At 42.4% G+C, this 26,876-nt stretch overlaps 1 protein-coding gene across 1 annotated transcript in view; it reads left to right on the forward strand.

Annotated features, from left to right (window-relative positions):
* LOC145346841 (vesicle-associated membrane protein-associated protein A-like) overlaps window positions 1–26,876 on the forward strand; it is a 103,149-nt gene that overhangs the window by 47,118 nt on the left and 29,155 nt on the right. The window contains exon 2 of the mRNA XM_080194664.1: window positions 9,106–9,258. Within this exon, the coding sequence (XP_080050790.1) occupies window positions 9,106–9,258 (153 nt within the window). The remainder of the gene's footprint in view (window positions 1–9,105; window positions 9,259–26,876) is intronic.

Consider the following 26,876-nt stretch of genomic DNA (forward strand, 5'->3'; position numbering starts at 1 on the left):
CTCGTTGGAGTTTAGAAGAATGAGGGGAGATCTCATTGAGACGTATAAGATGATGAATGGGATGGATAGGATGGAGGTGGAGAGACTCTTCCCGCTCAAAGGGGACAGTAGGACTAGGGGGCACAGCCTCAAGATAAAGGGGGAGCGTTTTAGAACGGAGTTGAGGAGGAACTTCTTCACTCAAAGGGTGGTGAATCTCTGGAATTCTCTGCCCGTTGAAGTGGCGGAGGCTGCCTCGCTAAATATTTTCAAGAAGCGGGTTGATGGGTTTTTGATGAGAGGGGATTAAGGGTTATGGGGAGAGGGCCGGAAAGTGGAACTGAGCCACGACAGATCAGCCATGATCTTATTGAATGGCGGGGCAGGCTCGAAGGGCCAGATGGCCTACTCCTGCTCCTATTTCTTATGTTCTTAAATATATCGATCAAATCTACTTCCACCATTCTCCAAGGAGAGCAGTCCCAACTTCTCCATTCTGTCTTCATAACTGAAGTTCCTTATCCCTGGGACCATTCTCATGAATCTTTTCTGCAATGTGGTTATCATTGTTTTTTTGTTAGATGCTTCAAACATGTCAGGTGTGGGTTTTGAATTTTTATTTGCATGCCTGCAGCATAAGATTATAGTGGAAATGTGAAAATCTTATCCTTTGGAGATAGCTTTCAACTTCAAGCTATAATATTTTGGCAGTCATAAATCAAGGATACTAACAAAATGTAGTTAGTATTTTAACACTTTTATATGGTTGTGTCTTCAACCCTAGCAGTGGTGTTGACATTTTTTTTAAAGAAGTGTTCCAAGAACCAAAAATGCTGAAAATATTCAATAGCCTGGCAGCATGGGGAATAAAGTGGAGTTAATGCTTCAGGTCGTGTTCCAAGAACTTTGGTGATTGTTTAATGCAAGGGTTATGACTTTTTTCAGCCTAATACACCATTTCCTGCAGTTAAGCATGAGCAAGGTCGCATGCTATTTGTGCTCACATGAGTGAGCCAGCATGAATTAGTGTAGGATTTCAAAATACTCACTTGGTTCATTGAGGACTACATGCCTGTTTACTAACCTTGCTATCAGCCATCTTGGATTGGATAAGAGTTGGTCCAGTTTGTAATTACATCCAATGTTATTTGGAAGCATCTTCACTGCTGCATAGAATTATGAAAACTTAAATTTTTGGAAGTTTTTTGCAACTTCCTCCAACATAAATTTTATTTTTGGCTTTGAAACCAAATGCCTAAGTAATATTTTCAGAATATGGTTTTGTGTCCAGTCACCTACCATTAAATGTATCTAAATATGGAATTGCATGCGATAATGGATCGTTTTCTTTTATAACTCAGGCCTGAAGTACTTAGTAATTTTAAGGTTCAGGGTTGAACTTCCAGAACTGTTCAGATGTGTTGTATTTAAATTAGTATTAAGACCATAAGACATAGGAGCAAAAGTAGGCCATTTGGCCTATTGGATCTGCTCCACCATTCAATAAGGTGATGACTGATCTGATATGATGATCCTTAACTCCACTTTCCCACTTTATCCCCATAAATTTTGATTCCTTTACAGATTACAGTATCATTAGACATAGGAGCAGAAGTATGCCATTCAGCCCATTGAGTCTGCTCCACCAATGTTAATGATAAAGGAAGTGTTTAAAGGGGTATCTCAGCCACATTAGGGTTACTGATGTTTTGAAGCAGAACATGCTTCTGAAGCAGGAGTAGGCCATTCAGCCCTTTCTGCTCTGCCATTCATCATGATTATAGCTGATCATCATTTAATACCCTGATCCCACCGCTCTTTCTCCCCTCCCAATGTCCTTTGATCACTTTAGCCCTTCCAGCTAATTATGAGCAAGGCCAAATGCTATTTGTGCTCACGTTAGTGGATCATGCTGTTATAGTGTATTATCGTAAGTGTCATCCTATTTGAATGTATGTACTGAAGTATTTAGCAGATCTGAGCATGCGTAAGCGATATCATTGGTAGTACGGGTTTTCATCCGTTTAGTGTAACTCTAATCAAACTAGTTGCCTCCTGTACTGAGTCCTTGCTGTGCTGTATTTCGGTTTTTTTTGTATAAAGAGTGAACATCACAATGTGTTTGACTACCTCGTGCGGCACGGTAGCACAGTGGTTAGCACTGCTGCTTCACAGCTCCAGGGTCCTGGGTTTGATTCTCGGCTTGGGTCGGTGTCTCTGTGGAATTTGCACATTCTCCTTGTGTCTGTGTGGGTTTCCTCTGGGTACTCTGGTTTCCTCCCACAGTCCAAAGATTTGCGGGTTAGGTTGATTGGCTGCACTAAGAAATTGCTCCTTAGTGTCCAGGGATGCGTAGGTTAGAGGGATTAGTGGGTATAATATGTAGGGATATAGGGGTAGGGCCTGGGTGGGATTGTTCGGTGCAGACTTGATGGGCCGAAGGGCCTCTTTCTGCACTGTAGGGTTCAATGGTTCTATAGTACCTTTTTATGGCCAAATTACCACACGTGCATTGAAAATTGCAACCATTCTATCATTATTTGCAATTTGTTGCGATGAGTTAGGCTTCCTCTGGAGTACTGTGTCCAGTTTTGGGCACCATCCTTGAGGAAGGAGATGAAGGTATTGGAAAGAGTACAAAGGAAATTCACAAGAATGATCCCAAAGACAAACTACTCTGAGGTTAGATTGGTGAGATTGGAACTGTTTTTCTTGGAGAGAAGAGGGTTGAGAGGAGACTTGATAGAGCAATTCAAGATCTTGATGGTATGGAAAGGTAAATAATGAGAAACTGCTTCCACTCGAGTATTTAGGGCATCCTCTCTGTAGGCAAATGTTGACAACATAAATTGAGGAAACAAAATCAAAATGCTAAGCAGACACTGGTGCAACAGGGAATCTACATTTGATTTGTGCACATGCTGTAGTTAGACTTATAATATTGCCAAGAATTAGAGGACCATTGAAAATAATTGGGGAAGAGAGGAAAAATGATGCATGCAAGATACTTCCTGCGAGGATGGCAGATGCAAGTTTGATCGATATATTCAGAAGCAACAATGTGCAAGGTTATGGAGATAAGGCAATGCAGTGGAGTGGGACTCGGTGGAATGTTCTTTCAGAGAGCCAGTGTAGATTCAGTGGGCTGAATGGCCCCCTGCACTGTTTTTAAAGAAAAATTGAGATTTGGTAAAATTACATTAACTCTTGTGAAGTTGTACCCAGCTGTTTATTTTCAGAATTCACTGGTTTCCATGTGAATTTGAATAGGTAATATTTTCCCCGTGTTGATGAGAATGGATCCTAAAAATTCAAAAGTTAATTAGAATTTTAAAAATGAACATAATTTGAAATTTACAAGGAGTTAGTTGAGTGAGTGGAATTTTCCCCGAGTAGAATCTTGACCTTCAGTAGAATCCAGCAATTCTGATCCTGCAAACCTTGCCGATGGATCAGTTATTGCCACTCCTATTTATGTCTCCTAATGAATATCTATTAGATGGCAAGGAGCTCGTTCCTAAGTCATGAATTTATTGTGGATGAATATATTGATATTATGTCTTTGGCAGAAACTTGGCTGAGGGTCTTTCTTCTGCCACTTACCCTATCCAAACCACTGTCATGGATTTGTGACTTATCATTAAATCACCCTTATTCTGTCACCCTCCTCTGGTGGCATGTTCTACTTTGAGCATCTCATCTCCATTATAATCCTCTATCACCCATTGTAATATTTTAGCTTAGATCTTCATTGCTTTCCCCCCTCAGCCATTGCACAGAATGATTTCTCATTGTCGGTGCATTAAATTTCCATCTCCAGTCACATTCTTTCTCCTATTTTCCCTCAATGTCTCCCTCTATATTAACTCCCTGAACCCTATTTATGGGCATCCCTTAAGCTTGCCATTATCTTGCTCCCATTGGGTCATTGACTGATGAGGCCGTGTCTGATCACTTACGTTGTGTTTTATCAACTGTCTTTTTTCCTTGTCTGTCTGTTCGTTTTGTTTTCATGGCTTTCATGTTAGTTGAAGTTACTAATGGTTCCCCAAATCTGCCATCACCACTTCTCAAAACAATTCAAAGCTGAAGCATTCTCCTCTGGTGTGTCTTCTTCAGCTGTGTGTGGGACTGCGTTCACTTCTGTACAGTCTTAGCTCTTTCAGAATTTCAAGATATATGAATTTTAGCAGATAGAAAAGAGTAGGATATGATAGCCATTATAGTTGAGGAGGAACTTCTTCACTCAAAGGGTGGTGAATCTCTGGAATTCTCTGCCCATTGAGGTGGTGGATGCTGCCTCGCTAAATATTTTTAAGACGCGGGTTGATGGGTTTTTGATAAGCGAGGGGATTAAGGGCTATGGGGAGAGGGCGGGAATGTGGAACTGAGCCACGACAGATCAGCCATGATCTTATTGAATGGCGGGGCAGGCTCGAAGGGCTAGATGGCCTACTCCTGCTCCTATTTCTTATGTTCTTAAATATATCGATCAAATCTACTTCCACCATTCTCCAAGGAGAGCAGTCCCAACTTCTCCATTCTGTCTTCATAACTGAAGTTCCTTATCCCTGGGACCATTCTCATGAATCTTTTCTGCAATGTGGTTATCATTGTTTTTTTGTTAGATGCTTCAAACATGTCAGGTGTGGGTTTTGAATTTTTATTTGCATGCCTGCAGCATAAGATTATAGTGGAAATGTGAAAATCTTATCCTTTGGAGATAGCTTTCAACTTCAAGCTATAATATTTTGGCAGTCATAAATCAAGGATACTAACAAAATGTAGTTAGTATTTTAACACTTTTATATGGTTGTGTCTTCAACCCTAGCAGTGGTGTTGACATTTTTTTTAAAGAAGTGTTCCAAGAACCAAAAATGCTGAAAATATTCAATAGCCTGGCAGCATGGGGAATAAAGTGGAGTTAATGCTTCAGGTCGTGTTCCAAGAACTTTGGTGATTGTTTAATGCAAGGGTTATGACTTTTTTCAGCCTAATACACCATTTCCTGCAGTTAAGCATGAGCAAGGTCGCATGCTATTTGTGCTCACATGAGTGAGCCAGCATGAATTAGTGTAGGATTTCAAAATACTCACTTGGTTCATTGAGGACTACATGCCTGTTTACTAACCTTGCTATCAGCCATCTTGGATTGGATAAGAGTTGGTCCAGTTTGTAATTACATCCAATGTTATTTGGAAGCATCTTCACTGCTGCATAGAATTATGAAAACTTAAATTTTTGGAAGTTTTTTGCAACTTCCTCCAACATAAATTTTATTTTTGGCTTTGAAACCAAATGCCTAAGTAATATTTTCAGAATATGGTTTTGTGTCCAGTCACCTACCATTAAATGTATCTAAATATGGAATTGCATGCGATAATGGATCGTTTTCTTTTATAACTCAGGCCTGAAGTACTTAGTAATTTTAAGGTTCAGGGTTGAACTTCCAGAACTGTTCAGATGTGTTGTATTTAAATTAGTATTAAGACCATAAGACATAGGAGCAAAAGTAGGCCATTTGGCCTATTGGATCTGCTCCACCATTCAATAAGGTGATGACTGATCTGATATGATGATCCTTAACTCCACTTTCCCACTTTATCCCCATAAATTTTGATTCCTTTACAGATTACAGTATCATTAGACATAGGAGCAGAAGTATGCCATTCAGCCCATTGAGTCTGCTCCACCAATGTTAATGATAAAGGAAGTGTTTAAAGGGGTATCTCAGCCACATTAGGGTTACTGATGTTTTGAAGCAGAACATGCTTCTGAAGCAGGAGTAGGCCATTCAGCCCTTTCTGCTCTGCCATTCATCATGATTATAGCTGATCATCATTTAATACCCTGATCCCACCGCTCTTTCTCCCCTCCCAATGTCCTTTGATCACTTTAGCCCTTCCAGCTAATTATGAGCAAGGCCAAATGCTATTTGTGCTCACGTTAGTGGATCATGCTGTTATAGTGTATTATCGTAAGTGTCATCCTATTTGAATGTATGTACTGAAGTATTTAGCAGATCTGAGCATGCGTAAGCGATATCATTGGTAGTACGGGTTTTCATCCGTTTAGTGTAACTCTAATCAAACTAGTTGCCTCCTGTACTGAGTCCTTGCTGTGCTGTATTTCGGTTTTTTTTGTATAAAGAGTGAACATCACAATGTGTTTGACTACCTCGTGCGGCACGGTAGCACAGTGGTTAGCACTGCTGCTTCACAGCTCCAGGGTCCTGGGTTTGATTCTCGGCTTGGGTCGGTGTCTCTGTGGAATTTGCACATTCTCCTTGTGTCTGTGTGGGTTTCCTCTGGGTACTCTGGTTTCCTCCCACAGTCCAAAGATTTGCGGGTTAGGTTGATTGGCTGCACTAAGAAATTGCTCCTTAGTGTCCAGGGATGCGTAGGTTAGAGGGATTAGTGGGTATAATATGTAGGGATATAGGGGTAGGGCCTGGGTGGGATTGTTCGGTGCAGACTTGATGGGCCGAAGGGCCTCTTTCTGCACTGTAGGGTTCAATGGTTCTATAGTACCTTTTTATGGCCAAATTACCACACGTGCATTGAAAATTGCAACCATTCTATCATTATTTGCAATTTGTTGCGATGAGTTAGGCTTCCTCTGGAGTACTGTGTCCAGTTTTGGGCACCATCCTTGAGGAAGGAGATGAAGGTATTGGAAAGAGTACAAAGGAAATTCACAAGAATGATCCCAAAGACAAACTACTCTGAGGTTAGATTGGTGAGATTGGAACTGTTTTTCTTGGAGAGAAGAGGGTTGAGAGGAGACTTGATAGAGCAATTCAAGATCTTGATGGTATGGAAAGGTAAATAATGAGAAACTGCTTCCACTCGAGTATTTAGGGCATCCTCTCTGTAGGCAAATGTTGACAACATAAATTGAGGAAACAAAATCAAAATGCTAAGCAGACACTGGTGCAACAGGGAATCTACATTTGATTTGTGCACATGCTGTAGTTAGACTTATAATATTGCCAAGAATTAGAGGACCATTGAAAATAATTGGGGAAGAGAGGAAAAATGATGCATGCAAGATACTTCCTGCGAGGATGGCAGATGCAAGTTTGATCGATATATTCAGAAGCAACAATGTGCAAGGTTATGGAGATAAGGCAATGCAGTGGAGTGGGACTCGGTGGAATGTTCTTTCAGAGAGCCAGTGTAGATTCAGTGGGCTGAATGGCCCCCTGCACTGTTTTTAAAGAAAAATTGAGATTTGGTAAAATTACATTAACTCTTGTGAAGTTGTACCCAGCTGTTTATTTTCAGAATTCACTGGTTTCCATGTGAATTTGAATAGGTAATATTTTCCCCGTGTTGATGAGAATGGATCCTAAAAATTCAAAAGTTAATTAGAATTTTAAAAATGAACATAATTTGAAATTTACAAGGAGTTAGTTGAGTGAGTGGAATTTTCCCCGAGTAGAATCTTGACCTTCAGTAGAATCCAGCAATTCTGATCCTGCAAACCTTGCCGATGGATCAGTTATTGCCACTCCTATTTATGTCTCCTAATGAATATCTATTAGATGGCAAGGAGCTCGTTCCTAAGTCATGAATTTATTGTGGATGAATATATTGATATTATGTCTTTGGCAGAAACTTGGCTGAGGGTCTTTCTTCTGCCACTTACCCTATCCAAACCACTGTCATGGATTTGTGACTTATCATTAAATCACCCTTATTCTGTCACCCTCCTCTGGTGGCATGTTCTACTTTGAGCATCTCATCTCCATTATAATCCTCTATCACCCATTGTAATATTTTAGCTTAGATCTTCATTGCTTTCCCCCCTCAGCCATTGCACAGAATGATTTCTCATTGTCGGTGCATTAAATTTCCATCTCCAGTCACATTCTTTCTCCTATTTTCCCTCAATGTCTCCCTCTATATTAACTCCCTGAACCCTATTTATGGGCATCCCTTAAGCTTGCCATTATCTTGCTCCCATTGGGTCATTGACTGATGAGGCCGTGTCTGATCACTTACGTTGTGTTTTATCAACTGTCTTTTTTCCTTGTCTGTCTGTTCGTTTTGTTTTCATGGCTTTCATGTTAGTTGAAGTTACTAATGGTTCCCCAAATCTGCCATCACCACTTCTCAAAACAATTCAAAGCTGAAGCATTCTCCTCTGGTGTGTCTTCTTCAGCTGTGTGTGGGACTGCGTTCACTTCTGTACAGTCTTAGCTCTTTCAGAATTTCAAGATATATGAATTTTAGCAGATAGAAAAGAGTAGGATATGATAGCCATTATAGTTGAGGAGGAACTTCTTCACTCAAAGGGTGGTGAATCTCTGGAATTCTCTGCCCATTGAGGTGGTGGATGCTGCCTCGCTAAATATTTTTAAGACGCGGGTTGATGGGTTTTTGATAAGCGAGGGGATTAAGGGCTATGGGGAGAGGGCGGGAATGTGGAACTGAGCCACGACAGATCAGCCATGATCTTATTGAATGGCGGGGCAGGCTCGAAGGGCTAGATGGCCTACTCCTGCTCCTATTTCTTATGTTCTTATAAAGACATCTTTTGGACACTTGGGTAATTTAGCATAGCCAATCCACCTAATCTGCATATTTTTGGACTGTGGGAGGAAACTGGAGCACACAGGAAATCCATGCAGACACAGGGAGAATGTGCAAACTCCACACAGTCATCCAAGGCCAAAATTCAACCGGTGCCTGGTGTTGTGAGGCAGCAGTACTAACCACTGTGCCATCATACTTGCTGGCCATTGACAGAGAATGTGGTGGAGGCAGGTTTAATCCAGGTATTTAAGAGGGAATTAGGTTTTGTTTGAAAAGGAAAAATGTGCAGGACTCTGGGGAGTGGCATTAGATAAATAACACCTTCAGAGAGCTAGTACAGACTCAACAGGCCAAATGGTCCCTCTCTGTTGTAACAATCTATGATTTTGCGATCTGCAAATTATAAAATGGAATTCAAAACTCCATGCTCCCCAGCCTTTCAGATAACTTTCCTTACATAGGAGGGTATGGATTTCTGTGGAATATGTATCCCATGATAATGCAAAATCAAAATAACGTGGCTGTGAAAGATGAAATAGAAGTTCTTTCTCCTTTTTTATTAATGTTTTTGCATGTATATTGGTAGGTCCATTTACAGATGTCGTAACTACAAATCTCAAATTGAAAAACCCAGCTGATAAGAAGGTCTGCTTCAAAGTGAAGACTACAGCACCGCGCCGGTATTGTGTACGACCCAACAGTGGAATTATTGATCCTGGAACAACGGTTACTGTTTCTGGTAAGAATGATGACTCTGACTCTATTGGAAAACAGGATTAGCATGACTTTAGTGGCAGTTATTTTTGGTACAGACTCGAAGGGCTAAAGGGCTTTTTCTGCGCGCTATATGACTCTAAGGGCAGAATTTTCCTGCCGTAGGACACGGATCATGCAATGGCCCTTTGACCTCAGGCAGGATTTTCTGGCCTTGAGGTGAGCGTGGCTGGAAAATTCTGTCCTATACTAATTATGGCAAGGTCAGATTGATTTCAGTACATATAAATTGATAATTTTTAAGTAACACGCAAGAAATTGTTTTTAGTTATTAGAATTAGTTGAAATTGTGTGCTCTTGATTTTAGAGTACACGATCATTGACTACATTTGTTCATTAAAACTGCATGCATCCAAATGTCTACTTGTAATTTGAGATTCATATCTCCATTGCTGAGTGTGGCAGTATTCATAAATAAATGTATGATGTTCCTGTGACTATTCAGTTAAACTGTAAATAGTCATGGATACTGTACTAAAATAGATAGCAAATATCAGGCTTTTAATAAATTTACAGGCAGCTTTTCAATCCGAGTAGTTGAGGATCATCTGATAGGTTTTTTGCTAGGTTCGATTTAGATATTTTTAACTTGATTCCAAATGGTTGCAGTCTTTTGTTTGACAGTGGCAATATAATTTTTAACTGATCAATAAAACAAGTAAATTTCCAAGCAGTTTTGGGCTAGTTCTCAATTGAAGTTGAGAACATCCTATGTTTTAAGAATATTCAAACGTAGAAATTTTATAAGACATAGAAGACTAGGCACGTTTGTCCAAATTCTCCTTCCTGGCACCCTCGTGTTTGAAGGTAGTTGCTTCTCTTAGCTGAATGACTTGGTTGATCGTTTCAATCTTTGGTTTATTGTGAACTATTCGTTGCGTAGTTTGTGCCGAAGGCATGAATTCACCAGAAGAACTGTCAAAGTGTGATGTATACTTTATTTGGTTCCTCAGTTACGTATTATAATCAAAGCCAGCAAGCGCTGTTAGGGATTAAATTGGACAACAACCTCCAATGTCCATATGTATGCACTTCAACATAGGAAACTGGAAGTTACTGTTAAAGCTGCCCCGTTCCTCCAGATGCTGTACAATAACAGTATCTCCACGAAGAACAAAACATTAAAATATGTAGAGAGGTGTCAATTTCTGGTGCTTATCCATTAGATGCTCACTGACCATGTCAGAAATGTTGCTGCTTATCATTCAGTCTGTGAATTTTTCATGGCCTGTTGAGTCTTAATTACTGCAAAATAATTTCTATTCCAAGTGTAATGCCTCATTCTTTCAGATTTTAATCAATATCAGAGATTTTAAATGTTTTTACTTCCTTTTACACTCTCTTGTCTGTTTCTGCCAATTCTAACTTTGTTTCATCCTCATTATTTCCTGTATTTGATTTTACTTTGTATTAAATATTGTATTTACATTTCCTGGTTTGGACATTGGTTCAAATGAGATTCTTCAGTTTGATTAAGTATATACAGATTGGCCTGACCTGATCTCTCAGGTCCCAGATCTTCTGTGGCGGGTGTCGTGCTGTTTCAGATTTCTGATAACTGCAAGTTGCAGTGCATCAACATAGAAGAAACCTGGATGAGTGTCATCACTGCAAAATCCACATTGTTAAGTTGTAGCACAGAATTTCCTTTATTTCAGAATCAAATTTAATGCAAGGAAATAGATGTGCGTTTATCAAGTTCCTTTCACGACACTGGAACATCCAAAGTGTTCTACAACTGATGAAGTACTTTTAAAGTGTTTCATTGTTAGTGTAGGAAATATGACAGCTAATCTGCACAGTGAACCTCCACAAACGGGATATAACTTTGTTCTTCCAAAATATCGCCATGGAATTTTTTATGTCCATCTGAGAAGGCAGACTGGTAGATTGTGGCATGCCACAAGGATCAGTCCTGGGGCAACAAAACATGAATGACGTGGATGAAGGGACTGAAAGTATGGTTGCTCAGCTTGATGGTGACACAAAGATTGATAGATGAATACGTTGTGAAGACGAAAGAAAACTATGAAGGCATATAAACAGATTGAGTGAGCAAAGATTTAGCAAATGAAATGTAATATAGTCAAATGCAAAATTATCCATTTTGGCAGGAAGAATAAAAAAAAACATGCTCTCTAAATGGTGAGAGATTGCAGAGCTCTGTGATGCAGAGAATTTGGGTGTCATAGTGCATGAATCACAAAAGTTTATAGCAAGTAAATGGGAAAGCTAATAGAATTTATTGTGAGGTTAATTGATTACAAAAGTAGGAAGGTTATACCTCAGTTGTACAAAGCATTGGTGAGACCACATCAGGAGTACAGTGTACAGTATTGATCTTAATTATGAAAGGACATAAGTGTTGGAAGAGAAATTTACCAGACTAATACTTGGAATGGGCAGGTTGTCTTATGAGGAAACGTTGATAAGCGAGGTTTGTATCTCCTGGAGTTTAGAAGATCAGAGACGATTGAATTGATACATGCAAGAATCTGAGGGGTCTTGACAGGGTGGATGTAAATATGTTTCTCTTTGTGGACGAATGTACAGCTAGGAGTTTAAGATGGAGATGAATTATTTTCTCAGAAGGGTCATGTTTGAAAAATTCTTCTTCAAAACACTGGAAGCAGAGTCTTTAAATAGAATAGAGCATAAGGAAAAGTACAGCACAGGAACTGGCCCTTCAACCCTCCAAGCCTGTGCCAATCATGATGCCCTAATTGAACTGAAGAAAAAATATTCTGCCTTTACTTGGTCCATATTCCTCTATTCCTTCACTATTCATGGTACCCATCCAGATGCCCCTTAAATGTTGCTAATGTGCCTGCTTTCACTACTTCCTCTAGCAGTGCGTTCTAGATATCCATGACTGTGTGGAAAAACTTCCCCGCATATCTCCCTCAAACTTTCTCCCTCTCACCTTGAACTTGTGTCCCCTTGTAACTGACACTTCTACCTTGGAAAAAGCTCTGACTATCCACACTGTCTATGCCTGTGATAATTTTGTAGACCTCTATCCGGTCTGCCCTCAGCCTCTGTCTTTCCAGTGAAAACATTCCTAGTTTATTCAACCTCGCCTCATTGCCAACACCCTTGAGAGACTCGGAAGCATCCTGGTGAACCTTCTTTGCACTTTCTCCAAGCTTCCACGTCCTTCTAATAATGTGGTGATTAGAACTGCATACAATACTCCAAATGTAGCCTATCCAAGGTTTTATATAGCTGCAGCATGATTTCCCAACTCTTACACTCAGTGCCCTGGTTGATGAAAGCAAGCATGCCATGTGCTTTCTTAATCATGGCCACTTTTAGGGAACTATGGACCTGCACACCTAGATCTCTGTCTTTTAATGTTCTCAAGGATTCTGCCATTTACAGTATAATTGACACTAAATTTGATCCTTCAAAATACATCACCTTGCATTTGTTTGGATTAAACTCCAGCAGCCATTTCTGTCCCCAAGTCTCCAACCTATTTATATCCTGTTGTATCCCCTGACAATCCTGGCCACTGTCAGTAAATCCACCAATCTTTCTTTGTCATCTTAAAGTGCAAAAAGCTGCAGCATGCTATGGTGCAGAGGGACCTGGAGGTCCTTGTGCATGAGTCACAAAAACCCAGTCTGCAGGTGCAGCAGGTGATCAAGAAGGCGAATGGGATGCTGGCCTTTATAGCAAAGGGGGATAGAATATAAAAGCAGGGAGGTCTTGCTGCAACTGTACAGGGCACTGGTGAGACTGCAGCTGGAGTACTGTGTGCAGTTTTGGTTGCCGCACTTGCGCAAGGATATTTTGGCCTTGGAGGGAATGCAGAGGAGGATCACTAGGCTGATACCAGAGATGAGGGGGCTGGACTATGAAGAGAGATTAAGTAGACTGGGTCTGTACTCGTTGGAGTTTAGAAGGATGAGGGGGGATCTTATAGAAATGTATAAGATAATGAAAGGGATGGAGGGTAGATGTAGAGAGATTCTTCCCGCTCAAAGGACAGCAGGACTAGAGGGCACAGCCTCAAGATAAGGGGGGGGGGAGGGGGCGCAGTTTAGAACAGAGTTGAGGGGGAACTTCTTCACTCAAAGGGTGGTGAATCTCTGGAATTCACTGCCCATTGAAGTGGTGGAGGCTACCTCACTAAATATATTTAAGTCACGGGTAGATAGGTTTTTGACAGACAAGGGAATTAAGTGGGAAAGTGGAACTGAGCCACTTCAGATCAGCCATGGTCTTATTGAATGGCGGGGCAGGCTCGAAGGGTTAGATGGCCTACTTCTGCTCCTATTCCTTATGTTCTTATCTGCAAACCTCCTAATCAGACCACCAATTTTCCTCCAGATCATTTATATATACTAACAACAGAGGTCCCAGTATTGATCCTTGTGAAACACCATTATCTACAGAACAGGGCAACAGATACAGAGGAGCAGCCCCAACTGCAAGCTCCTCTTCACATTGAATGCCATCCTGACTTGGAAATGCGTTGTTTCCATCTTCACTTGGTCAATTTCTTGGAACTCTTCTACAGCACTATGAGTGTCCACAAATTCCAGCAGTTCAAGATGATGGCTCAGCACCACCTTTAGGGCAATTAGGGATGAGCGATAAATGCTGACCTTACCAGTGATGGATACCCACATCGTTTGAATGGGAAAAAAAATTGCCAAGTTGCGAAAGTCCGTAACAAATGAAATGAATCTTTGGAAGTTGTAATCATGTTGCTTCCAGCCTAATGTCTATTGTGATCTGCATGAAAACTGGGTGCTGCAACTGTATTGAAATTTAATATAATTGGAAATCCAGAAATGACATCCTTGCTAAATAACTAATAGAAAAACAGCAAACGCTGGAGATGCTCAGCAGGTCTGACAGCGAGAAATAATTAACTTTACATGCCCGTGACCTTTCATCAAACACTTCAAAACTGAAATTGCTAGATATTTGTTTGGCATGGTTGTATTGCTGAACCAAGACAACTGAATGGAGCTAAGATCTTGATCTGCTGTGATCTAATTGAATGATGGAGCAGGTTTGAGGGCTGAACTGACTATCCTTGTTACTATGTTCCTCTTATGAAATTATTTCCTAGGAATTAATTTTGATTCACTCAATTATTATTGAACTCTGGCTTGTGTTAGGAACCAATTACTAATTACTTAGTGAGTGACTACTTCTGATTAATATATTGTTGAAAAAGGATGTCATCTAAAATATAATGTTGGCAATCTTTTACCTTCCTTTTCCTTTGACCTTGGTGTCTTGTATTTTCTTTCTGACTGAGGGGTAACTTTGTTAGTTTAACTTCATTAGAACCAACTGGGTGACAACAAAAAAAACCTTTTGAAATGTCAAATTTGGTTATGCAAATTGTTTTGTATCATGCAATTTGATATTCTTGATTTCCACCCTTACAAAAAACTTGAGCGAGCGATTTTTCAGGGTGGGAGGCATGAAAGATTAAGCAAACCAATCACAGAATCTCTATAGTGCAGGAGGAGGCCCATTCAGCCTGCACCAACAACAGTCCCACCTAATCCCTATCCTTGTATTTATCTTGCTAATCCCCTGAAACGAAGGGGCAATTTAGCATGGTCAGTCAACCTAACCCGTACATCTTTTGGAGTGCAATCTACCTTAGTCATAACAGCACACAAGAAGGCCATTCGGATCCATGCTGACTCTGTCAGTCAGCTCCACACACACACACACACACACACACACACACACACACACACACACACACACACCCCCTCCCCCCCCCCCAATTCTTTCTGTAGTCCTGCAGGTTTCTTTTTCTCATGCCCACCGATTTTCCTTTTCAAGTCGCTGAATGTCTTCTCTTCTACTGCCTTCACAGGCAGCATCTTCCAAGTTATTATTTCTCAGATTTCTCCTGCATCTCTTGCACACAGTCTTAGGTCTGGTGTCCCCCAGGGTTGACCATCATTTTTAAAAATGTATTTTTTTTCATGAGATCTGGGTGTCGTTGGCAAGGCCAGCATTTGTTGTCCATCACTAATTACACTTGAACTGAATGGCTTGTTGGGCCATTTCAGAGGTCATTTGAGAGACAACCACATTGCTGTGGGCTTGGAGTTATGTAAAATGCCAGATTGCGTAAGAATTGCAGAATTCCATTCCTAAAGAACTTCGGTGAACCAGATGGGATTTTCGGACAATCAGTGATAGTCCTGTGGTCACAATTACTAAGACTAGCTTTATTGTCCAGATTTGTATTAATCAAATTCAAATTCTGCCGGTTGTGGGATTTGAAACTGTCTCCTCAGTTTATTAGCCTGCGTCTTTGGATTACTGGTCCAGTGACATTACCTACAATACCACTGTCTCCTCATCAACTCCTCCTCCTCCTCGTCCTTCCCATGAGAATAGTTTTTCTTTGTCTACCTTAGCTAAACCTACCATAATCCTGTGCATTGCTATTAAATTTCACTTTGCCTCCAGTTCATCCAGCCTGTCAATTTTCACCTCATCACCCCCGCTTATACCGATATTTTGTCAGCATCCTCTTCCTTTGTAAATACTGCTCATTATGTATTCTAGCCTTGCACGCTGCATCTTTAAGCGCTCATCACCTTATTTATCCTGAATAAGGAGAATCCTAAGGCGTTCTATAGGTATGTTAAGAACAGAAGGTTGGTTAGGGCAAGATTAGGGCCAGTTATAGACAGCAGAGGGAAGTTATGTGTGGAACCGGAGGAGATTGGAGAGGCATTGAACCAATATTTCTCTTCAGTGTTCACGCAAGGGGACATGGATATAGCTGAGGAGGACACTGGATTGCAGGGGAGTAGAATTGACAGTGTTGCAGTTGATAAGGAGGATGTGCTAGATATTCTGGAGGGTCTGAAAATAGATAAGTCCCCTGGTCTGGATGGGATTTACCCCAGGATTCTCTGGGAGGCAAGAGAAGTGATTGCAGAGCCTCTGGCTCTGATCTTCAGGTCGTCGTTGGCCTCTGGCATAGTACCGGAAGATTGGAGGTTAGCGAATGTTGTCCCATTGTTTAAGAAGGGGAACAGAGACTTCCCTGGGAATTATAGACCGGTGAGTCTCACTTCTGTTGTGGGCAAGGTTTTAGAAAAAATTATTCGGGATAGGATTTATAGTTATTTGGAGAGTAAAGAATTGATTGGAGATAGTCAGCATGGTTTTGTGGCGGGTAGGTCGTGCCTTACTAATCTTATTGAGTTTTTTGAGAAAGTGACCAAAGAGGTGGATGGGGGTAAGGCAGTGGACGTGGTGTATATGGATTTTAGTAAGGCATTTGATAAGGTTCACCATGATAGGCTTCTGCAGAAAATGCAGATGTATGGGATTGGGGGTGATCTAGGGAATTGGATCAGGAATTGGCTAGCGGATAGGAGACAGAGGGTGGTGGTTGATGGTAAATATTCATCATGGAGTTTGGTTACGAGTGGTGTGCCTCAGGGATCTGTTTTGGGGCCACTGCTGTTTGTAATTTTTATTAATGATCTGGATGAGGGTATAGTTGGGTGGATTAGTAAGTTTGCTGATGACACCAAAGTCGGAGGTGTGGTAGATAGTGAGGAGGGGTGTCATAGTTTACAGAGAGACTTGGACAAGTTGCAGAGCTGGGCCGAGAGGTGGCGGATGGAGTTTAATGCGGAGAAGTGTGAGGTAATTCACTTTGGTAGGAATAACAGATGTCGAGTGTAGGGCTAACGGGAGGACTTTGAATAGTGTGGATGAGCAGAGGGATCTAGGTGTATGTGTACATAGATCCCTGAAAGTTGGGAGTCAAGTAGATAAGGTTGTTAAGAAGGCATACGGTGTCTTGGCGTTTATTGGTAGGGGGATTGAATTTAGGAGTCGCAGCGTCATGTTGCAACTGTACACAACTCTGGTGCGGCCGCACTTGGAGTACTGTGTGCAGTTCTGGTCCCCACATTATAGGAAGGATGTGGAGGCTTTGGAGAGGGTGCAGAGGAGGTTTACCAGGATGTTGCCTGGTATGGAGGGGAGGTCCTATGAGGAGAGGCTGAGGGATTTGGGGTTGTTTTCGCTGGAAAGAAGGCGGCTAAGAGGGGATCTTATTGAAACATATAAGATGATTAGAGGTTTAGATAGGGTGGATAGTAATAGCCTTTTTCCTCTGATGGAGAAATCTAGCACGAGGGGGCATGGCTTTAAATTAAGGGGTGGTAGTTATAGGACGGATGTCAGGGGTAGGTTCTTTACCCAGAGGGTGGTGAGGGATTGGAATGCCCTGCCTGCTGCAGTTGTAAATGTGCCTAGTTTGGGGGCGTTTAAGAGATCCGTGGATAGGTTTATGGACGAGAAGGGATTGGTTTAGGTTAGTGGGTCATTGTTTTGTAACTGGTCGGCGCAACATCGTGGGCTGAAGGGCCTGTTCTGCGCTGTAATGTTCTATGTTCTATGTTCTATGAATCTACCCCTGCTTTGCCTTTTATTACCTGCTTTCTATTTATGTGCTGGTCGAAGATTTTGGCTCCACTTTTATGTTAACTGCCATTCAATTCTTATTTTCTTGCTTTGCAAATCCTGTTTTGCTCTTCGCGCTTGCCTAACTGACGCTATTTTGACATTTGACCTGGCTCTCTCTCGTCAATTTCATCTGCTATGCATCTTGCATCCTCTTTTTGTTTTGTCATAATCTCCTTAAAGTTACAGTCAGAGTTCTCCACAGAAAGAAGTCCATTGTGTCTGTGTCAGCCATCAAACACTTATCTATTCTAATCCCATTTTCCAGCACCCTTGTTCTGTTTTATATTTTCTTGTCGGCCTCTGGTTCCATTTTAATCTGGCTAGAACCCTTTCACAGAATCACAGAAGTGTCATGGCATAAGAGGCTGCCATTTCACCCATTGGCTCACCAGATCAATAATATGACTTATTTCATTCCACTAAAGTTAGCCTCTTCCAATTTAGAAGTTCTACTTTAAATTGTACCTTGCTCTTCTCCATTGCTCCTTGACTAACCTAAGCCTTATGATAACCAAGTGTCACCCCACCGACAGCTGGTCCACTTGGCTTTTGCTTATTCTTTGGCACAACATCTAGCATTGCCTCCTTTCAAGCTGGGCCAAAATAAGTTGGTCAAAGAAGTTCTTCTGAATACATTTCAGAAATCCTCACCCGTCACTCTGTTACGATCTCAGACGATATTTGCATAACTAAAGCCCCCCCCAGCATTATCACTTTGTAGTACTTGCACATCTGTAATTTCCCTTCAGGTTTTCTTCTCTATATCTCTTTCTTTAATTGGCAACCTATAGAAAACCCCTAGCTGGCTGATCATTTCATTTTTCCATTTTGTTGTTCCCACCTGTATAGCCCTTTGACCATTTCTGTCATTGCCTGATCTATCTGCTGCTTTGGCATTCCCTCAGGGTTGAGGATGACTTGCTTCTACTCTGGGGAGGTGTGTTCTGCGGTGGCTCGATAATCCAATCCCTTAGGTTTGATGAGATGGGTGAGATGCCCTGGATTCTGCATTTTCCAGTATTTGCAGTTCCGCATGCTCTGCCTACTGACGCTACTATCACGGATGTTCCTTCTCCAGTGTGTTCATTCTAAGGCAAGCAATTCCCACATGTTGAGGGAGATATTGCATTTATTTGGGGAGGTTATCAGAATGTCCTTTTTTTTGTTTCCTTGGCCCTCCTAGCGATCGCTTGCCGTTGCAGAGCTCAGAGTCGAGCATTTGTTTTGGGAGTCTTATTGGGTATGCCGACAATGTGGCCTGCCTGTCGCAGTTGGCCGAGCGTGACCAGTACCTCGATACTGGGGATGTTGGCTTGAGAGGTCGCTCACATTGGCATAGCTATCCTGCCAGTGGACTTGCAGGATTTTGTGGGGGCAACGTTCTTCAGGGATTTGAGGTGTCTGCTGTACATTATCCATGTTTCTGATGCAAACAGGAGGGCAGGGACTGTCGCTGCTCTGTAGACCATGAGCTTGGTGCTGGATTTGAGATCTCGGTCTTCGAACAGGCAGTGGAAAACTGAACAGGCATGTTGAGCTGCTGCTGTATTTCATTGTTGATGTCTGCTCATGCCAAGAGGAGGCTCCTGAGGTTTGGGAAATGATCGACATTGTCCTGGGCTCACCGTGGATCTTGATGATTGGTGGGCAGTTTTGTGTGGCAGGAGCGAGCTGGTAAAGACCCTTTGTTTTCTGGATGTTTACTCTGAGGTCCATTCTCTCATATGCCTCGGTGAAAGTGGGATGATGGTTTGCAACTCGCCTTTGAGTGTGTGTGCACACAGGCATTGTCTGTGTACTGCAGCTTAATGATAGAAGTTGGAATGGTCTTGATTCTAGCCTGGGGATGTCAGATGTTGAACAGTTTCCTGCTTGCCCAGTAGGTTAGCTCCACCTCTGAAGCTTCAGGGTGATGGGATGAAGTGTTTGCTGCAAGGAAGATGGAGGAGTGTTGGTGTGATGATGCAGCCCAGGTTGCACATGTATTGGGTGTATGGTGGTTCCATTAGTGAGGTTAACGGCTTGCATGTCATCCTGGAGCAGGCTGGGAATGCTGACTGATTTTTGTGGGCAGCTGAATTTGAGAAGGATGTTCCACAATCCCTCACAGTTGACTGAGTCAAAGGCCTTTGTGAGATTGAAGAAGGCCATGTTCAGAGATTGATGCTGCTCCTTGCACTCTTCCTGGATTTGTTGCGCACTGAAGATTATGTCCATTATGCTGCACTGAGACTCTGAGAGAAACTCTTCAGCCACTGCGAGTGGGAGATTGAAGAGGATTCTCATGATGACCTTTCCCATGGCAGAGAATAGGAAAATCCTTTGATAATTTCCACAGTCTCCTTTCTTGAAAATGGTCACAAGGCATCTCTGAGGTCTCCTGGCATGCTCTCTTCTTCCCAGACAACGGTGATGAGGTTGTGGATTCTCGTCAAAAGTACCTGTCTGCTGCGTTTTTAATATTTCAGTGGGGATTCCATCTGCGCCAGAAGTCATCTTGTTTTCAACTGTCGGATGGCTTTTTCAACCTTGTGGTGAGCTGGGGTTGCACTGAGATGGTGGTGTGTTGAAGGATGGTGTCAAGGGCATTTGGTTTGAAGGCTCCATCTTGGTTGAAGAGGCTCTCAAGTGGGCATTGACTGCCTTTCTGTCTTTGAACATCTCTCCATTTTTGGCTGTCTGTGAAGTGGGTCCCTGGATACTCTGATCATGATTTTAATTGTACTGAAGAAGTTGTGTACATCGTGGTTGCTGAGTTCCCTGCGCACTTTCCACCCACCATCTGTTCTTTGGATCTCAGGTTCTGTGTTGCACCTCAGTTTTTATTTATCTGAAGGCTGAGCTTTGGTGGAGTTGCCAGTTCAGGAATGCCTTGCTTTTGCAGTCAGGAAGATCCTGGACCTCCAAATTGTTCTTGTCGAAGCAGTCTTGGTGCTTCCTAGTTGAGAGCCTGAGTGTCTCCTTGCAGGTGCTGATTATAGTGGCTTTTGAGACAGACCAGGCACTATGTCATACTGCGGTTCTGGCGTGTTGGTCATCGCCAGGTTAGCCTTGAGGTGTTGATTGAGTAGCTTCAGTGACATTGAGTCTCCTGTGGCAGGGTTTTCTTATGCCTCTGCCGGTTTGGTGCTAGGGTGGTGGAGATAGCAGAGCAGGTTAGTCTGTAGTCAGTCCAACGGTTGTCAGATCTAGTTGTGGCACGGGTGACGTGGACTCCTTCGCAGTCCCTTGCTTGAACAATGATTTGGCACATTAGGTGCCAGTGTTTGGAGTGAGGGTGTTGCAATAAGCTCTTCTGCTTGTCCCTCTGGTGGAACAGTGTGTTTCTAAAGAGAGAAACAGCACGGAGCAAGGTGGTGAAGCATGTTAAAACCATGTGGGAAGAGAGAACAGCTTCAGAGAGAAACAGCATGGGGAGAGATGGAGAAGCATGTTAAAACTGCGTGGGAAGAGAGAGCAGCTTCTGACCTGTACTGCTTCAGGGTATCATCATTCCCAGCAGTCTTCAATGTCACGTAACTGTTTGAGAGTGGCGTATGCCCTGAAGACTTCTGTACTTCCTGCTGTTACTTGAGCTCTGTCTGTGTGTGACAACCTCCTACAATGTGGAATCCAGGAAGCATGCATCCCTCTTGATATTCTGAAGGAGAATTTCACAGTAACTTCATTGCAGTGTTAATGTAAGCCTTACTTGTGACTAATAAATTAACTTTGACTTTAATGACTTGTGGTCCCTTGAATGTAGGAGCTGGAGGCACTTCCTACACTTGTGGTCTGCCAAGACGTGTCCTGAACAACGAAAATTACATCACAGGAACAGGCCCTTCGGCCCTCCAAGCCTGCACCAATCATGCTGACTTAATTAAAACCCCTTACCATTCCAGGGACTGTATCCCTCTTCCCATTCTATTCATGTATTTGTCAAAATGCCCCTTAAAACTCACTATTGTATCCACTCCCACGACTTCCCCCAGCAACGAGTTCTCGGTACCCACCACTCTGCAAAAAAAAAATCTGCCTTGTACATCTTTTTTAAACCTTACCCGTTGCACCTTAAATGTATGCTCACTAATAATTGACTTTTCCACCCTGGGAAAAAGCTTCTGAATATCAACTCTGTCCATGCCTCTCATAATCCTGTAGTCTTCTATCAGGTCGTCCCTTAACCTCCGTCGTTCCAGTGAGAACAAATCAAGTTTCTCCAACCTCCCCTCATAGCTAATGCCCTCCATACCAGGCAACATCCTGAAAAATCTTTTCTGTACTCTCTCCAAAGCCTCTACATCCTTCTGGTACTGTGGCAACCAGAATTGAACACTATATTCCAAGTGCGGCCTAGCTAAGGTTCTGTAAAGCTGCAACATGACCTGCCAGTTTTTAAACTCAGTGCCCTGGCTGATGAAAGCAAGCATGCCGTATGCCTTCTTGACTACCTTCTCCACCCGAACTGCCACTTTTAGTGACCTGTGTATCTGTACACCCAGATCCGTTTGTCTATCAGTACTCTTAAGGGTTCTGCCATTTACTATATATTTCTTCTCTGTATTAGACCTTCCAAAAAGCATTATCTCTCACTTGTCTGAATTAAACTCCATCTGCCATCTCTCTGCCCAAGTCTCCAACCGATCTGTATTCAGCTGTTCCCCTCTGATGATCCTCATTGCTATGCACAAATCCACCAACCTTTGTGTCATCCACAGACTTATTAAGGAAACCATTTCATTTTCCTCCAGATTATTTTTATTTATATATATGTGTGTGTGTGTCTCTGTCTGTCTGTGTAGACAGCAAAGGTCCTAGCATTGATCCCTGAGGAATGCCGCTTGTGATGTGGAGATGCTGGCGTTGGACTGGGGTAATCACAGTAAGAAGTCTCTCAACACCAGGTTGAAGTCCAACAGGTTTATTTGGTAGCAAAAGCCTCTAGCTTTTGGAGCGCTGCTCCTTCGTCAGGTGAGTGGGAGTTCTATTCACAAACAGGGCATATAAAGACACAGGCTTAATTTACAAAATAATGATTGGAATGCAAGTCTTTACAGGTAATCAAGTCTTAAAGGTATAGACAGTGTGAGTGGAGAGAGCGTTAAGCACATGTTGAAGAGATGTGTATTGTCTTCAGCCAGGACAGTTAGTGCGATTTTGCAAGTCCAGGCAAGTCGTGGGGGTTACAGATAGTGTGACATGAACCCAAGATCCCGGTTGAGGCCGTCCTCGTGTGTGGAACTTGGCTATCAGTCTCTGTTCAGCGATTCTGCACTGTCGTGTGTTGTGAAGGCCGCTTTGGAGAACACCTAGCCAAAGATCAGAGGCCGAATGCCCGTGACCGCTGAAGTGTTCCCCAACAGGAAGAGAACAGTCTTGCCTGGTGATTGTCGAGCAGTGTTCATTCATCCGTTGTCGTAGCGTCCACGTGGTCTCCCCAGTGTACCGTGCCTTGGGATATCCTTTCCTGCAGCGTATCAGGTAGACAACGTTGGCCGAGTTGCAAGTGTATGTACTGTGTACCTGGTGGATGGTGTTCACGCATGAGATCATATATAGGCCAGATCATAGAATCCCTTCAGTGCAGAAAGACCATTGGGGCCCATTGAGCCTGTACTGACAACAGTGATGGCATCTTGTCACAGCCCTCCATTCAGCAACACACTTTTCCACTGCTACCCTCTGTTGTCTTTGACTGAGTCAGTTTTGTATCCATCTTACCAGCTCACCTCTGATCACCTTCTGCACCAGTCTGCCATGAGGGACCTTGTCAAAGGCCTTACTGAAGTTCACGTAGACAACATCTTCTGCTCTACCCTCCTCAGTCATCTTTGTCACTTCCTCGAAAAACTCGATCAAGTTAGTGAGACGCAACCTACCCTTCAGAAAACCATGTTGCTTCTCACTAATACGTCCACTTATTTCCAGGTGGAAATAAATCCTGATTCTAAGAATCCTCTCCAATAATTTCCGTACCACTGGCTTGTGATTACCTCCTTTTAAACAAAGGAGCAACACTGGCTATTCTCCAATCCTCTAGGACCTCTCCTGTAGCCAGTGAGGATACAAAGATTTCTCTCAAGGCCCCAACAATTTCCTCCCTTGCCTTCCTCAGTATTCTGGGGTATATCCTATCAGGTCCGAGGGACTTGTTTACCTTAATGAAGTTCCCACATAGCCCAGGAGAGGCAAGCAAAGGCCTCTGTTTTATGAACAAAAAGATCCTTCTTTCCTCTTTTAAATAAGATATTAACTATATTTTAATCTTTAAATTTAATTGAAGCCTCTATATGCTTTGTACATATATTCTTCTAAGCCGTTTACTTGACTCCAGTAGTTGGTTTATTTCTTACTTTTCTCTTGAACATAGAACATAGAACATTACAGCGCAGAACAGGCCCTTCGGCCCACGATGTTGCGCCGACCAGTTACAAAAACAATGACCCACTAGCCTATACCAATCCCTTTTCGTCCATAAACCTATCCAGAGATCTCTTAAACGCCCCCAAACTAGACGCATTTACAACTGCAGCAGGCAGGGCATTCCAATCCCTCACCACCCGCTGGGTAAAGAACCTACCCCTGACATCCGTCCTGTAGCTACCCCCCCTTAATTTAAAGTCTTGAGGCTCAGGTGAACTCTGTTCTGCTCTCTGTTCCCAAACTCCTTCACAAAATTAAGTTTATTTATTTAGTGTCACAGTAGGCTTACGTTAACACTTCATTGAAGTTATTGTGAAAATCCCCTAGTTGCCACACTCTGGTGCCTGTTTGGGCAAACTGAGGGAGAATTTAGCATAATGCACTTAACTACGTCTTTCAGATTGAGAAGAAATCAGAGCACCTAGAGGAAACCCACACAGACACGGAGAGAGTGTGCACCCTTCGCGAGGACAGTGACCCAAGCCAAGAATCGAGTTGGAATCCCTGGCGCTGTGAGGCAGCAGTGCTAACCACTGTGCCGTTCTCCAGCTCAGTGCTCTGAAAACCTGCCTGCTACTCTGATGTCACGCTGTGAATTTTTTCAGTTGATTTGTTCTCCCATGTGCTTTCAGTCACCCACTGAATTCCCATTTTTTAACCAGTGGCTCACAGCATTGTTTCCTCCCAGACCTGAGCCCTTTGTATTTCTGCTGACTCCCTGCTTTTATTTGTTGGATTCTGACACTGTTTCCCTCGGTCTCACTCGCTCCCCGACTCCGACTGTCTACCTGCCACTGCTTCTGCCTGTTGGTCTCGGGCACTATTTTCCGTCCGGTTTGCTGCTTCCCAAGAGCATATTATAAATTGGTTTTGTTGGCATTGCAATGCTGATGGAAGAGTAAAATTCTTGCCTTCCAAACCCTAACCTTTTCTGTTTGAAATTCATTCTTCCTATAGTTCCCATATACTTAGGTTATTTTTTTTGAATGTGTTTTATTTACTTCATCTTTTCTTGCATTCCATTTGTTGAACTATTGTAGGTACAGGAAAACTGAGGAACATGAGTCGCAGACGAAGTCATGGAGAGTAGAACTGAATGCTGCAGGGGGAATAGGCCTCGACTGGATGGTTGAGCGTGAAATAGTAAATTGGGCACTTAGGTGGTTTGCATTTCCTTGGTAGATGTAGTCACATGATAAATATTTAATTGTAAATTGGTTACTACAGGCGAGTGAGTTTTTAATGGGCATATACTGATGTAATCTCTGAAGAGATGACAGGTCCATAAATTCTCTTGGGACTAGCCATCAAGTTATATGCTGACACTCAGGAAATCCAAAACCCAGCATTCCAGCTGGGTGAGTAAAAGCTAATCTTGCATGCAGATTTGCAAAGTTACACCAAGATATGTGTGTCAGTCATGCACTCTGTGGATGGAGTGCTGCTTTAATGTGCAGATATTAACAAGTAGACTTAGCCAGAATGTTCGCAATGAAGTAACACTCCCAGAATTCTTCCCTGGAATGTCATATAATTAACTTCCGGGGATATACTCGTCTACAATTCAACTTGGTACCATTTCCCCCAGTGCAACTGTTGTAAAAAAATTTTTTTTATTACGTTACAACAATAAGACTTCAAAAGGAGTTGACTGAAATACTTCAGGGTGACCTGATGTCATGAAGGCAGTATATAAATGCAAGTTTGTTGTCTTTTTCTGGCCTTTTCCATTCTCTTCCTTGGACACCCCCAATCCCCGCTCGTCCCTAAATAGGGGCCATTTGACCCATTTATATCTGTAAAGGTTGCTGGAGCCAACTATGGTTATTAATACGCCTGGAGTGCTTATTTAAAAACCAAGCTAATGGATTTGTGTTTACTTGTGTTCCTCCTGGGGGTTTCAGCATAGACTTTTAATTAGGTGATTGATAGGGACAGAGTCATGTGCTTAATGGGAGGGGCTAAGCTTGCAGGTAAGAAACATTTTCAGTTTCATTTTAAAATACAAATACTAGCTGCTTGGCCTGCCATAACAGCTGTCTGTCTATGTATGTCCTTCTCTCTCTCTCTCTCTCTCTCTCTCTCTCTCTCCCTCCAGAGGTGTTCTGGAAATTCCAGACTGTGAACCTAAGACAGGCAATTATGCCTGTGCTTTCCTAACTCTATTTAAGGAAGTTGAAGCTATGAGAGAAATATTGCCTGAATTGGAACTTGTAACTCTTTGCATTAGTGATCAGCCTCAGCTCCATTTGCACTGTTCCTAATTCTCACATTACTCCCTTGTTCCTTAGCAACGAGAAATGGGTACAGGTTCAGGTTTGATCATGGCCTCCTTTGATGGTTGTGTAGCTCTCCATTCTATTACAGTACTCTGCATTATAACAATTCTAAGCACTTCTCAGGGCCGGAACTGCAGTTCCAGAGAGTCTTAAAATACTCCAAGACCAGGAACCAGATAGCTAACATTTTAAAAAGGCTTTTTTTCCCTTCTCTGATGGGATGTGGGCATCACTGGCTGGGGACTAGCATTTGTTGCCCGCTCCAAATTGCCCCTTGAACATAGTGGCTTGCTAGACCATTTAAGAGGGCAGTGAGTCACATGTAGGCCAGATTGCGTAAGGATAGCAGATTTCGTTCCTTAAAGGACATTAGTGAAACAGATGGCTTTTACAACAATCAATAATAGCTTCATGG

Source organism: Carcharhinus amblyrhynchos, chromosome 8 (assembly GCF_965287045.1).
Source record: "Carcharhinus amblyrhynchos chromosome 8, sCarAmb.v2.hapA, whole genome shotgun sequence".
NCBI classification, from domain to species: Eukaryota; Metazoa; Chordata; class Chondrichthyes; order Carcharhiniformes; family Carcharhinidae; genus Carcharhinus; species Carcharhinus amblyrhynchos.